Source organism: Pseudorasbora parva, chromosome 18, assembly GCF_024679245.1.
Source record: "Pseudorasbora parva isolate DD20220531a chromosome 18, ASM2467924v1, whole genome shotgun sequence".
Taxonomy (NCBI): domain Eukaryota; kingdom Metazoa; phylum Chordata; class Actinopteri; order Cypriniformes; family Gobionidae; genus Pseudorasbora; species Pseudorasbora parva.
Window position 1 is genome coordinate 384,853 of NC_090189.1, and position 15,231 is coordinate 400,083.

Sequence of the window (15,231 nt, forward strand, 5' to 3'; positions counted from 1 at the left end):
AGTGAAGGATGATGATGATGATGAAGATGAACCGAAGGAGAAAGAGGATGAAGAAGAAGAAGATAAAGATGACAATGATGAAGGGTTTTCAGTGCTGTCAGATCTACCGGTAGAGATGAGCGAGAGACGCCCGACCTGCCGCAGATGCTGGTGTGACACACACACACACACACCCTCTCTCTCTCTATCACACAGACACAGCACTTTTTACAAATAAGTCGTGATTACGAGCTTGTTGTGTTCTTTGTTGTCGGAAAGAATGGAGGACGCCAGGTTCAGACTTTGTGTATTTTTGGGAAATGTAATTTTAACACTATAACCATTTCAGTCAGAAAATCACAATCACTGGCAAACACAGCAGCACAACACGAAAGCGTATCGTTTATAATCACATTCACAATAAAGGCATAATGTAGACAAGATAAGGCTGCTTAAAGACTCAAATGGCAATAGTGTTCAGCCATACATGATGTATAACTTTACCACACTATCTAGATCGGCAGCTTGCTCACTATTCTGGCATGATGGTCAACTATGTGCAATTGTTTGATGTGTTTACAATACTCAAGCTTCAAATGATTATTAATTTATGTAAATATGTACTTCTTTAACGACAAGACAATGAAATTGTTGCGGGAAAAAACCCCTAATATAACCTGCCACAGCAGACATTCGCCTCCAATCCGCCATTTTGAACGGTTATGCCACGCCCATCTCGGGAACTTGGGTATCTAAATTATTTCTGAACTTCCCAGCACGACACCAGAGCGTGTTCATGAGCAGTTTTTACCTCGAAAACTTTACGATAATTCCGATAGCACCTGATGGCAGCATAAGAACTCGAGCTGCTGCGGTTTGGACCGGCTGGAGTTTGTTTATTAAGCGAGCAGGACAACCACCCAGTAGAGCATTACAATTATCTATCTATCTATCTATCTATCTATCTATCTATCTATCTATCTATCTATCTATCTATCTATCTATCTATCTATCTATCTATCTATCTATCTATCTATCTATCTATCTATCTATCTATCTATCTATCTATCTATCAATCAATCAATCAATCAATCAATCATGGACCAGCTGGAGTTTGTTTATTAAGCGAGCAGGACAACCACCCAGTAGAGCATTACAATAATCTAGCCTTGAGCTCATGAACGCATCGACTAACTGTTCAGCATTTGGCACTGAGAGCATGTGCCGTAATTTAGATATAACACAAGTCTTTCTCTCTCTCTCTCTCTCTCTCTCTCTCTCTCTCTCTCTCTCTCTCAGTCGGCCGCTGAAGGTGTGTCTGTGCCCGTATCTCCCGGCACGGCCGCTCGATGTCTCCACGTCTCTCTACATCGTCCAGCATCCGGCCGAGGTCTGTATCTCACACACCGTCTCCATGATAACGCGTCACACGCCTGACCTCCTCCACACGCCTGACCTCCGCCACACGCCTGACCTCCCGCCACACGCCTGACCTCCGCCACACGCCTGACCTCCGCCACACGCCTGACCTCCGCCACACGCCTGACCTCCTCCACACGCCTGAGCTCCCGTCACACGCCTGACCTCCTCCACACGCCTGACCTCCGCCACACGCCTGACCTCCCGCCACACGCCTGACCTCCGCCACACGCCTGACCTCCGCCACACGCCTGACCTCCTCCACACGCCTGAGCTCCCGCCACACGCCTGAGCTCCCGCCACACGCCTGAGCTCCCGCCACACGCCTGAGCTCCGCCACACGCCTGACCGCCGCCACACGCCTGACCTCCGCCACACGCCTGACCTCCGCCACACGCCTGACCTCCTCCACACGCCTGACCTCCTCCACACGCCTGACCTCCTCCACACGCCTGAGCTCCCGCCACACGCCTGAGCTCCCGCCACACGCCTGACCTCCGCCACACGCCTGACCTCCGCCACACGCCTGACCTCCGCCACACGCCTGACCTCCGCCACACGCCTGACCGCCGCCACACGCCTGACCGCCGCCACACGCCTGACCTCCGCCACACGCCTGACCTCCGCCACACGCCTGACCTCCTCCACACGCCTGACCTCCGCCACACGCCTGACCTCCGCCACACGCCTGACCTCCGCCACACGCCTGAGCTCCCGCCACACGCCTGAGCTCCGCCACACGCCTGACCACCTCCACACGCCTGACCTCCGCCACACGCCTGAGCTCCGCCACACGCCTGACCGCCGCCACACGCCTGACCTCCGCCACACGCCTGACCGCCGCCACACGCCTGAGCTCCCGCCACACGCCTGAGCTCCCGCCACACGCCTGAGCTCCCGCCACACGCCTGAGCTCCCGCCACACGCCTGAGCTCCCGCCACACGCCTGAGCTCCGCCACACGCCTGAGCTCCGCCACACGCCTGAGCTCCGCCACACGCCTGACCTCCGCCACACGCCTGACCTCCGCCACACGCCTGAGCTCCGCCACACGCCTGACCGCCGCCACACGCCTGACCTCCGCCACACGCCTGACCTCCGCCACACGCCTGACCTCCGCCACACGCCTGACCTCCTCCACACGCCTGACCTCCGCCACACGCCTGACCTCCGCCACACGCCTGACCTCCGCCACACGCCTGACCTCCGCCACACGCCTGAGCTCCGCCACACGCCTGAGCTCCACCACACGCCTGACCTCCTCCACATGCCTGACCTCCTCTGTGTCTTTAGGAGAGCCGTGTCCTTCGCACCGTCCCGCTGTTGGCTGCGTGTCTCCCTCCGGGGAAGTGCCAGGTGTTCGTAGGCCGCCGGTTCTCTGAGGACAGGTGAGTGACCTCTCTCTCTCACACACACACACACACACACACACACACACACACACACACACACACACACACACACACACACACACACACACACACACACACACACACACACACACACACACACACACACACACACACACACACACACACACACTCTCTCTCTCTCTCTCTCACACACACACTCTCTCTCACACACACACACACACAGGTTTGATCTGTCTGTGGCAGGTACCCGGAGCTGGCGGCCGTGTGCAGGGACTCTCTCTCTCTCCTGCTGTTTCCCGGAGCCGAGGCGGAGAGTCTGGAGGATCTGATCTTCAGCACCGCTGCTCACAACGTCATCCTGATCGACGGAACCTGGAGCCAGGCCAAAGACATGTTCCTGAGGAACGGCCTGCTCCAGCTGCCCAGACAGGTGTGTGTGTGTGTGTGTGTGTGTGTGTGTGTGTGTGTGAGAGCCAGGCCAAAGACATGTTCCTGAGGAACGGCCTGCTCCAGCTGCCCAGACAGGTGTGTGTGTGTGTGTGTGTGAGAGCCAGGCCAAAGACATGTTCCTGAGGAACGGCCTGCTCCAGCTGCCCAGACAGGTGTGTGTGTGTGTGTGTGTGTGTGTGTGTGTGAGAGCCAGGCCAAAGACATGTTCCTGAGGAACGGCCTGCTCCAGCTGCCCAGACAGGTGTGTGTGTGTGTAAGAGAGATAGAGAGTGTGTGTGTAAGAGAGAGAGAGAGAGAGAGAGAGAGAGAGAGTGTGTGTGTGTGTGTGTGTAAGAGAGATAGAGAGTGTGTGTGTGTGTGTAAGAGAGATAGAGTGTGTGTGAGAGAGAGAGAGAGAGAGTGTGTATAACACCATCTCTCCTCTGATGACGAAGGCGGGGCCACCTGTCACTCACATGATCCACCAATAGCAAACCACAGCCATCCAATCAGTTCCTCACAGACACACTCAAGCCCCGCCCACACGTGTTGTTGTTCCTGCAGGTCCAGCTCCGCAGCGCCCCCTCCAGTCAGTACGTGATCCGCACACAGCCCAACAACACGTGTGTGTCCACGCTGGAGTGTGCGGCCGCAGCGCTGTCCATCATGGAGAACAACCACAGCATTCAGGAGGTGTGTGTGTGTGTGTGTGTGTGTGTGTGTGTGTGTGTGTGTGTGTGTGTGTGTGTGTGTGTGTGTGTGTGTGTGATGGGTAGGTTTAGGGGTAGTGTAAGGGGATATGAAACAAAAACAAACGTGTGTGTGTGTGTGTGTGTGCGCTGCAGGTTCTCCTCAAGCCTCTACAGGCTCTCTGCTCCTTCCAGCTTCAGCACGGCGCTCAGATCCACCACAGCAAAGAACATCTCCTCAAACACGGACAATACACCAAAATCATGCCCAAGAACAAGCGCAAGATCCGCAGGATGCAGAAGCTCATCAGCAGCCAGAACATCTGAGCCGGACCACAGCCCAGAATATGATCATCTTTAACATCTGAGCCGGACCTCAGCCCAGAATATGATCATCTTTAACATCTGAGCCGGACTACAGCCCAGAATATGATCATCTTTAACATCTGAGCCGGACCACAGCCCAGAATATGATCATCTTTAACATCTGAGCCGGACCACAGCCCAGAATATGATCATCTTTAACATCTGAGCCGGACCACAGCCCAGAATATGATCATCTTTAACATCTGAGCCGGACCACAGCCCAGAATATGATCATCTTTAACATCTGAGCCGGACGACAGCCCAGAATATGATCATCTTTAACATCTGAGCCGGACCACAGCCCAGAATATGATCATCTTTAACATCTGAGCCGGACCACAGCCCAGAATATGATCATCTTTAACATCTGAGCCGGACCACAGCCCAGAATATGATCATCTTTAACATCTGAGCCGGACCACAGCCCAGAATATGATCATCTTTAACATCTGAGCCGGACTACAGCCCAGAATATGATCATCTTTAACATCTGAGCCGGACCACAGCCCAGAATATGATCATCTTTAACATCTGAGCCGGACCACAGCCCAGAATATGATCATCTTTAACATCTGAGCCGGACCACAGCCCAGAATATGATCATCTTTAACATCTGAGCCGGACCACAGCCCAGAATATGATCATCTTTAACATCTGAGCCGGACCACAGCCCAGAATATGATCATCTTTAACATCTGAGCCGGACCACAGCCCAGAATATGATCATCTTTAACATCTGATCCATCTTTTGTATTATTGCTGTTTATTGTTAGTCTGACATTTGAACACGAATGACGGTTTACTGAGCAATATTTATGATCCGTCTGTTCCCCCTGGGTTTACTGTCGACTGTGATTTTATTGTTATTTGTAGAATTAAAGTGGTTTATTGTGTGTGTGTGTGTGTGTGTGTGTGTGTGTGTGTGTGTGTGGGCATGTTTTTGTGACATATGAGGACACAAATGTGTGTGTGTGTGTGTGTGTGTGACATATGAGGACTCAAATGTGTATAATGCCATGGGTATGACACAGGTATTACAGGAGAGGGTGAAATATGAGGACATTACCCATGGCCCCACTTTACAAAAGGCTTATAAATCACACAGGAGGAGTTTTTATGAGAAAGTAAAAATGCAGAATGTGTGTGTGTGTGTGTGTGTGAGAGTGTGAGTGTGAGAGATGGGTTAGGGGCAGTGTGTGTGTGTGATGGGTAGGTTGGAAAAGATGGGTAGGGGATAGTAAATAAGGTTTGTGCAGTATAAAGCCATTACGACTATGGAGAGTCCCGTATATCACAAACACAAACGTGCCCTCTGCTGGCATCATAATGTAGTGCAGCTGAGAAACTGACCGAACAACATCCGAGATTTAAATATCCAATCAGCTCTCTCCTCTATCTGCGTTTGACCAATCACATAAGAGCAACCGTGTTTAAGGCGGGGCGACGCTTGTGATTGGCTGTCCAGCGGGGATTGACCTCGTGCAGAAATCAACAGTAAAATCACCTTCATGTTCGCCAGCACGGTATGACGTGTCATATTCATTTATTAATGTTCTCTCTTTTAATGCTCTGAGATGTTTGATGGCTTCTGGTAGGAAATTACTAAAGAAAACTTATTGAAGTGATTTTAGATTATTTTGCAGCGATAAAGTAACGGGTTATATTTTTATTTACATTTCAACTAAGCAGTTATTACATTCAAAACAATTTCGCCTGCATATTTTCATAAATTATATAGGTATTTATTACTTTAACAAAATAAATCCAGTTCTAATTAATGTTTCTCGCAGTTTACACTGTTCATGACGGCAGTTATTGCTGTGATTATGAATATTCCCAGCTAACAATTTTAGGTTATAAGAACGTTTCCCTAACGTTCCCATTAAGCTCTAAAAACGTTTTTGAATGTTCTAGGAACGTTGAAATGTCCAGTTTGTGGAACGTTGTATTAACGTAAATAACGTTCTTATAAGGGTGTGGAGTATGATCAAATAAAATATTCCTGTTTTCTCCTTTAATGTACTTGCTTTTGTTTATTGACATCTTATTCTTTCTTTAAAAAAAAGCTATAACCACTTTTAAATTTACTTTTATATTTATATTACATTTATATTTAATACATAATTAGTTTACTAGATTTTTCTTCTGATTGTAAAAAAATAAATATATACTCGAAAATAGCATTTAAGTGTCATTAAGTTGTCTCTGGATATACAAATTATTATATTTATTTCTGAAGTTTGAGAAAAAAGCTGTATGACTAATTTGTAATGACTAATACTTTTTTTAATGTGGTAACGTTTTTAAAACGTTCCACTAACAATGTAAGAATAACGTTTTATAGCTAACGTTTTTAGAACGTTTCACAAATAACGTTGGCACAACGTTCTAATAACGTTACTGGAAGAATGTTTTTTGATAACTTTGAGAGAACTTTCTGAGAACGTTCCCTGTTAGCTGGGTTAATGTTACGGACGGCCAGTTATCGCTGCGATTATGAATATTAATGTTACGGACGGCCAGTTATCGCTGCGATTATGAATGTGAATGTTTTGGACGGCCAGTTGTCGCTGTGATTATGAATATTAATGTTACGGACGGCCAGTTATCGCTGCGATTATGAATATTAATGTTACGGACGGCCAGTTATCGCTGCGATTATGAATGTGAATGTTTTGGACGGCCAGTTGTCGCTGTGATTATGAATATTAATGTTACGGACGGCCAGTTATCGCTGTGATTATGAATATTAATGTTACGGACGGCCAGTTATCGCTGTGATTATGAATATTAATGTTTCGGACGGCCAGTTATCGCTGCGATTATGAATATTAATGTTTCGGACGGCCAGTTATCGCTGTGATTATGAATATTAATGTTTCGGACGGCCAGTTATCGCTGTGATTATGAATATTAATGTTACGGACGGCCAGTTATCGCTGCGATTATGAATGTGAATGTTTTGGACGGCCAGTTGTCGCTGTGATTATGAATATTAATGTTTCGGACGGCCAGTTATCGCTGTGATTATGAATATTAATGTTACGGACGGCCAGTTATTGCTGTGATTATGAATATTAATGTTTCGGACGGCCAGTTATCGCTGTGATTATGAATATTAATGTTACGGACGGCCAGTTATCGCTGTGATTATGAATATTAATGTTACGGACGGCCAGTTATCGCTGTGATTATGAATATTAATGTTTCGGACGGCCAGTTATCGCTGTGATTATGAATATTAATGTTACGGACGGCCAGTTATCGCTGTGATTATGAATATTAATGTTACGGACGGCCAGTTGTCGCTGTGATTATGAATATTAATGTTACGGACGGCCAGTTGTCGCTGTGATTATGAATATTAATGTTACGGACGGCCAGTTGTTGCTGTGATTATGAATATTAATGTTTCGGACGGCCAGTTATCGCTGTGATTATGAATATTAATGTTTCGGACGGCCAGTTGTCGCTGTGATTATGAATATTAATGTTACGGACGGCCAGTTATCGCTGTGATTATGAATATTAATGTTACGGACGGCCAGTTATCGCTGCGATTATGAATGTGAATGTTTTGGACGGCCAGTTGTCGCTGTGATTATGAATATTAATGTTACGGACGGCCAGTTATCGCTGTGATTATGAATATTAATGTTACGGACGGCCAGTTATCGCTGTGATTATGAATATTAATGTTACGGACGGCCAGTTATTGCTGTGATTATGAATATTAATGTTTCGGACGGCCAGTTATCGCTGTGATTATGAATATTAATGTTACGGACGGCCAGTTATCGCTGTGATTATGAATATTAATGTTTCGGACGGCCAGTTGTCGCTGTGATTATGAATATTAATGTTTCGGACGGCCAGTTATCGCTGTGATTATGAATATTAATGTTACGGACGGCCAGTTATCGCTGTGATTATGAATATTAATGTTACGGACGGCCAGTTATCGCTGTGATTATGAATATTAATGTTACGGACGGCCAGTTATCGCTGTGATTATGAATATTAATGTTTCGGACGGCCAGTTATCGCTGTGATTATGAATATTAATGTTTCGGACGGCCAGTTGTCGCTGTGATTATGAATATTAATGTTACGGACGGCCAGTTATCGCTGTGATTATGAATATTAATGTTACGGACGGCCAGTTATCGCTGTGATTATGAATATTAATGTTACGGACGGCCAGTTATCGCTGTGATTATGAATATTAATGTTACGGACGGCCAGTTATCGCTGTGATTATGAATATTAATGTTACGGACGGCCAGTTATCGCTGTGATTATGAATATTAATGTTACGGACGGCCAGTTATCGCTGTGATTATGAATATTAATGTTTCGGACGGCCAGTTATCGCTGTGATTATGAATATTAATGTTACGGACGGCCAGTTATCGCTGTGATTATGAATATTAATGTTTCGGACGGCCAGTTATCGCTGTGATTATGAATATTAATGTTACGGACGGCCAGTTATCGCTGTGATTATGAATATTAATGTTACGGACGGCCAGTTATCGCTGTGATTATGAATATTAATGTTACGGACGGCCAGTTATCGCTGTGATTATGAATATTAATGTTTCGGACGGCCAGTTATCGCTGTGATTATGAATATTAATGTTACGGACGGCCAGTTATCGCTGTGATTATGAATATTAATGTTTCGGACGGCCAGTTATCGCTGTGATTATGAATATTAATGTTACGGACGGCCAGTTATCGCTGTGATTATGAATATTAATGTTACGGACGGCCAGTTATCGCTGTGATTATGAATATTAATGTTTCGGACGGCCAGTTATCGCTGTGATTATGAATATTAATGTTTCGGACGGCCAGTTATCGCTGTGATTATGAATATTAATGTTACGGACGGCCAGTTATCGCTGTGATTATGAATATTAATGTTACGGACGGCCAGTTATCGCTGTGATTATGAATATTAATGTTTCGGACGGCCAGTTATTGCTGTGATTATGAATATTAATGTTTCGGACGGCCAGTTGTCGCTGTGATTATGAATATTAATGTTTCGGACGGCCAGTTATCGCTGCAATTATGAATATTAATGTTTCGGACGGCCAGTTATCGCTGTGATTATGAATATTAATGTTACGGACGGCCAGTTGTTGCTGTGATTATGAATATTAATGTTTCGGACGGCCAGTTATCGCTGTGATTATGAATATTAATGTTTCGGACGGCCAGTTATCGCTGTGATTATGAATATTAATGTTTCGGACGGCCAGTTATCGCTGTGATTATGAATATTAATGTTTCGGACGGCCAGTTATCGCTGTGATTATGAATATTAATGTTACGGACGGCCAGTTATCGCTGTGATTATGAATATTAATGTTACGGACGGCCAGTTGTCGCTGTGATTATGAATATTAATGTTTCGGACGGCCAGTTATCGCTGCGATTATGAATATTAATGTTACGGACGGCCAGTTATTGCTGTGATTATGAATATTAATGTTTCGGACGGCCAGTTATCGCTGTGATTATGAATATTAATGTTACGGACGGCCAGTTATCGCTGTGATTATGAATATTAATGTTACGGACGGCCAGTTATCGCTGTGATTATGAATATTAATGTTACGGACGGCCAGTTATCGCTGTGATTATGAATATTAATGTTACGGACGGCCAGTTGTCGCTGTGATTATGAATATTAATGTTACGGACGGCCAGTTATCGCTGTGATTATGAATATTAATGTTTCGGACGGCCAGTTGTCGCTGTGATTATGAATATTAATGTTTCGGACGGCCAGTTGTCGCTGTGATTATGAATATTAATGTTTCGGACGGCCAGTTATCGCTGTGATTATGAATATTAATGTTTCGGACGGCCAGTTATCGCTGTGATTATGAATATTAATGTTACGGACGGCCAGTTATCGCTGTGATTATGAATATTAATGTTACGGACGGCCAGTTATCGCTGTGATTATGAATATTAATGTTTCGGACGGCCAGTTGTCGCTGTGATTATGAATATTAATGTTTCGGACGGCCAGTTGTCGCTGCGATTATGAATATTAATGTTACGGACGGCCAGTTGTCGCTGTGATTATGAATATTAATGTTACGGACGGCCAGTTGTCGCTGTGATTATGAATATTAATGTTTCGGACGGCCAGTTGTCGCTGTGATTATGAATATTAATGTTTCGGACGGCCAGTTATCGCTGTGATTATGAATATTAATGTTACGGACGGCCAGTTGTCGCTGTGATTATGAATATTAATGTTTCGGACGGCCAGTTATCGCTGTGATTATGAATATTAATGTTTCGGACGGCCAGTTATCGCTGTGATTATGAATATTAATGTTTCGGACGGCCCGTTATCGCTGTGATTATGAATATTAATGTTTCGGACGGCCAGTTGTCGCTGTGATTATGAATATTAATGTTACGGACGGCCAGTTATCGCTGTGATTATGAATATTAATGTTACGGACGGCCAGTTATCGCTGTGATTATGAATATTAATGTTTCGGACGGCCAGTTATCGCTGCGATTATGAATATTAATGTTTCGGACGGCCAGTTATCGCTGCGATTATGAATATTAATGTTTCGGACGGCCAGTTATCGCTGTGATTATGAATATTAATGTTTCGGACGGCCAGTTATCGCTGTGATTATGAATATTAATGTTACGGACGGCCAGTTATCGCTGTGATTATGAATATTAATGTTTTGGACGGCCAGTTATCGCTGTGATTATGAATATTAATGTTTCGGACGGCCAGTTATCGCTGTGATTATGAATATTAATGTTACGGACGGCCAGTTATCGCTGCGATTATGAATATTAATGTTTCGGACGGCCAGTTGTCGCTGTGATTATGAATATTAATGTTACGGACGGCCAGTTATCGCTGCGATTATGAATATTAATGTTTCGGACGGCCAGTTGTCGCTGTGATTATGAATATTAATGTTTCGGACGGCCAGTTATCGTTGTGATTATGAATATTAATGTTTCGGACGGCCAGTTATCGCTGCGATTATGAATATTAATGTTTCGGACGGCCAGTTATCGCTGTGATTATGAATATTAATGTTACGGACGGCCAGTTGTCGCTGTGATTATGAATATTAATGTTACGGACGGCCAGTTGTCGCTGTGATTATGAATATTAATGTTTCGGACGGCCAGTTATCGCTGTGATTATGAATATTAATGTTTCGGACGGCCAGTTGTCGCTGTGATTATGAATATTAATGTTTCGGACGGCCAGTTGTCGCTGTGATTATGAATATTAATGTTACGGACGGCCAGTTATCGCTGTGATTATGAATATTAATGTTACGGACGGCCAGTTATCGCTGTGATTATGAATATTAATGTTTCGGACGGCCAGTTATCGCTGTGATTATGAATATTAATGTTTCGGACGGCCAGTTATCGCTGTGATTATGAATATTAATGTTTCGGACGGCCAGTTATCGCTGTGATTATGAATATTAATGTTACGGACGGCCAGTTATCGCTGTGATTATGAATATTAATGTTACGGACGGCCAGTTGTCGCTGTGATTATGAATATTAATGTTTCGGACGGCCAGTTATCGCTGTGATTATGAATATTAATGTTTCGGACGGCCAGTTATCGCTGTGATTATGAATATTAATGTTTCGGACGGCCAGTTGTCGCTGTGATTATGAATATTAATGTTACGGACGGCCAGTTATCGCTGTGATTATGAATATTAATGTTTTGGACGGCCAGTTATCGCTGTGATTATGAATATTAATGTTTCGGACGGCCAGTTGTCGCTGTGATTATGAATATTAATGTTACGGACGGCCAGTTATCGCTGCGATTATGAATATTAATGTTTCGGACGGCCAGTTGTCGCTGTGATTATGAATATTAATGTTTCGGACGGCCAGTTATCGCTGTGATTATGAATATTAATGTTTCGGACGGCCAGTTATCGCTGCGATTATGAATATTAATGTTTCGGACGGCCAGTTGTCGCTGTGATTATGAATATTAATGTTTCGGACGGCCAGTTATCGCTGTGATTATGAATATTAATGTTTCGGACGGCCAGTTATCGCTGCGATTATGAATATTAATGTTTCGGACGGCCAGTTATTGCTGTGATTATGAATATTAATGTGATTATGAATATTAATGTGATTATGAATATGAATGTTCCAGATGGCCAGTGAGTGTCTGCAGCTGAGGGAAACGCTCTTGTCCTATCACAGTCTGAGTGAATCCGAATGGAGCATCGCAAAAAAGTCGGTCCGTTAATTTCGTTAAATGTCCGCCAATGAAATATTTCGTGTTTTATTTTGGCGCGGTTTAATGTGGTCAGTTGTTGTTTTCTTCCAGAAGGATGTGACCGTTTGGAGGAGACCGTCGCAGGAGTTCAGCGGCTTCCTGTGAGTTCAGCATCAGCTGGGATTTAAGGATCGGGTTCTTAAAGGGACAGCTCACCTACAAACACACTCTTATGATGGACAGAAACAGAAACAGCCATTCACTGCCATCATAAAGCTTGGACTAGCCAGGACATGTGTACACTTGAGTGTGTTTGTGTGAGAGAAGAGTGACACACACACACCTATGATGAGCTGAGGGAGATCGTGCCGTAATCCTCATGCTTTGTGTGGTTTGTTTGTGCAGATATAAAGCTGAAGGAACTGTGGCAGAGACTCCACGCAGGATCATGGACTTCATGATCCCCGGGCCGTGCCGGATGAGCTGGGACAGTCTGATGACTTCCCTGGAGATCGTGAAAACTCTGGACCAGGTCAGTGTGTGTGTGTGTGTGTGTGTGTGTGTGTGTGTGTGTGTGTGTTAGTTAATGTACAACTGGGTTATGAAAGCGGATGAAAGTTCAACTTCACCAACCCCTGACACTGCATTTCTCAGCGAGTCCTGCAGGTTCTTCTGCCACGCGCTGTAATTAGACGGATTAGGGTTAAACTTCCTCTGACAGTCACATGACTCTTGAATTATACTTGAATATTATGTAAGTATACATGCAATATTTGATGCATCAGGCGTTTATGGTCATATAGTGAGAATATGGCGGAAAAGCTATTAAGTTACTTACTTATATGCGCGATATTGGAGAAAAATGCGATATCTCGTTAAATAATGCGATATTCGATATGCGATACGATATCGCTATTAGTGTGTAAAATCTATTTAAATTATATTTAAAAAAATTAAAAACTGAGAATGAAACCATCTGTGTTTCACATTCTCTGGAAAAGAAGCATCAACATTTGAAAGGGACCGGCCGTGTTTTAGCAAACATGAATTTCACAAATCGTTCACGTTTCGGTGTGTGTGTGTGTGTCAGACACACTGCAAAAAAGCTTTTCTTACTCAGTATTTTTGTCTTGTTTCTAGTCAAAATATCTAAAAGTTCTTACATTAGGAAAAATGTACCTGACAAGTACAAATGATTGTCTTGTTTTGGGGGAAAATAACTCTAAATGAAGAGAGTTTTTGCTTAAAATAAGATAAATAATCTGCCAATGGGGTGAGAAAAATAATCTTAACTCTTAATAATCTTGATTTTTTTTTCACACAACTAAATGTGTGTGTCTGTCTGTGTCTGTTGTGTGTGTGTGTGTGTGTGTGTAGGGCTGTTGTGTAGTGAAGTACACCACTGCAGGCCAGCTGTGGAACATCATCTCTCCGCGGGAGTTTGTGGATCTCTCCTACACCTGCCAGCACGAGCGCGGCCTGCTGTCCTGTGGTCAGTCTGAGCTTTGAGTGTGTGTGTGTGTGTTTAGGAAGTGTGTGCTTAGCAAGTGTGTGTGTGTGTGTGCCGTATCCTCCTCTCCGCTCCGCTGGTCGTCGTATCCCCCTCTCCGGGCCGCTGGTCGTCGTATCCCCCTCTTCGGGCCACTGGTCGTCGTATCCTCCTCTTCGGGCCGCTGGTCGTCGTATCCCCCTCTCCGGGCCGCTGGTCGTCGTATCCCCCTCTCCGGGCCGCTGGTCGTCGTATCCCCCTCTCCGGGCCGCTGGTCGTCGTATCCCCCTCTCCGGGCCGCTGGTCGTCGTATCCTCCTCTCCGGGCCGCTGGTCGTCGTATCCCCCTCTCCGGGCCGCTGGTCGTCGTATCCCCCTCTCCGGGCCGCTGGTCGTCGTATCCCCCTCTCCGGGCCGCTGGTCGTCGTATCCTCCTCTTTGGGCCGCTGGTCGTCGTATCCCCCTCTCCGGGCCGCTGGTCGTCGTGTCCCCCTCTCCGGGCCGCTGGTCGTCGTATCCCCCTCTCCGGGCCGCTGGTCGTCGTATCCCCCTCTCCGGGCCGCTGGTCGTCGTATCCCCCTCTTCGGGCCGCTGGTCGTCGTATCCTCCTCTCCGGGCCGCTGGTCGTCGTATCCCCCTCTTCGGGCCGCTGGTCGTCGTATCCCCCTCTCCGGGCCGCTGGTCGTCGTATCCTCCTCTCCGGGCCGCTGGTCGTCGTATCCTCCTCTTCGGGCCGCTGGTCGTCGTATCCCCCTCTTCGGGCCGCTGGTCGTCGTATCCCCCTCTCCGGGCCGCTGGTCGTCGTATCCCCCTCTTCAAGCCGCTGGTCGTCGTATCCTCCTCTCCGGGCCGCTGGTCGTTGTATCCCCCTCTCCGGGCCGCTGGTCGTCGTATCCCCCTCTCCGGGCCGCTGGTCGTCGTATCCCCCTCTTCGGGCCGCTGGTCGTCGTATCCCCCTCTCCGGGCCGCTGGTCGTCGTATCCTCCTCTTCGGGCCGCTGGTCGTCGTATCCCCCTCTCCGGGCCGCTGGTCGCCGTGTCCTCCTCTCCGGGCCGCTGGTCGTCGTGTCCCCCTCTCCGGGCCGCTGGTCGTCGTATCCCCCTCTCCGGGCCGCTGGTCGTCGTATCCCCCTCTCCGGGCCGCTGGTCGTCGTATCCCCCTCTTCGGGCCGCTGGTCGTCGTATCCCCCTCTCCGGGCCGCTGGTCGTCGTATC

At 46.5% G+C, this 15,231-nt stretch overlaps 2 protein-coding genes across 5 annotated transcripts in view; both read left to right on the forward strand.

The window, feature by feature from the left end:
- Nucleotides 1-3,389: 3,389 nt before the first annotated feature.
- On the forward strand, nucleotides 3,390-5,149 carry dtwd2 (DTW domain containing 2). Its single transcript, XM_067422982.1, has 3 exons — nucleotides 3,390-3,461; nucleotides 3,764-3,892; nucleotides 4,045-5,149. Exons 1-3 carry the CDS (start codon nucleotides 3,423-3,425, stop codon nucleotides 4,213-4,215), a joined length of 339 nt encoding a protein of 112 aa, XP_067279083.1. The 5' UTR covers nucleotides 3,390-3,422; the 3' UTR covers nucleotides 4,216-5,149.
- A 73-nt stretch (nucleotides 5,150-5,222) lies between these two features.
- The window catches only part of stard4 (StAR related lipid transfer domain containing 4), a 14,062-nt gene continuing 4,053 nt past the window's right edge, over nucleotides 5,223-15,231 (forward strand). For 2 of the 4 annotated variants that reach the window (XM_067422978.1, XM_067422981.1), the window contains exons 1-5: nucleotides 5,223-5,777; nucleotides 12,464-12,550; nucleotides 12,641-12,690; nucleotides 12,935-13,061; nucleotides 13,907-14,021. In XM_067422978.1, the coding sequence (XP_067279079.1) occupies nucleotides 5,763-5,777; nucleotides 12,464-12,550; nucleotides 12,641-12,690; nucleotides 12,935-13,061; nucleotides 13,907-14,021 (394 nt within the window). In that variant the 5' untranslated portion in view covers nucleotides 5,223-5,762. Of the gene's footprint in view, nucleotides 5,778-5,809; nucleotides 5,846-12,463; nucleotides 12,551-12,640; nucleotides 12,691-12,934; nucleotides 13,062-13,906; nucleotides 14,022-15,231 lie in introns of those variants that run through there. The other 2 variants (XM_067422979.1, XM_067422980.1) reach the window with 2 other exon arrangements.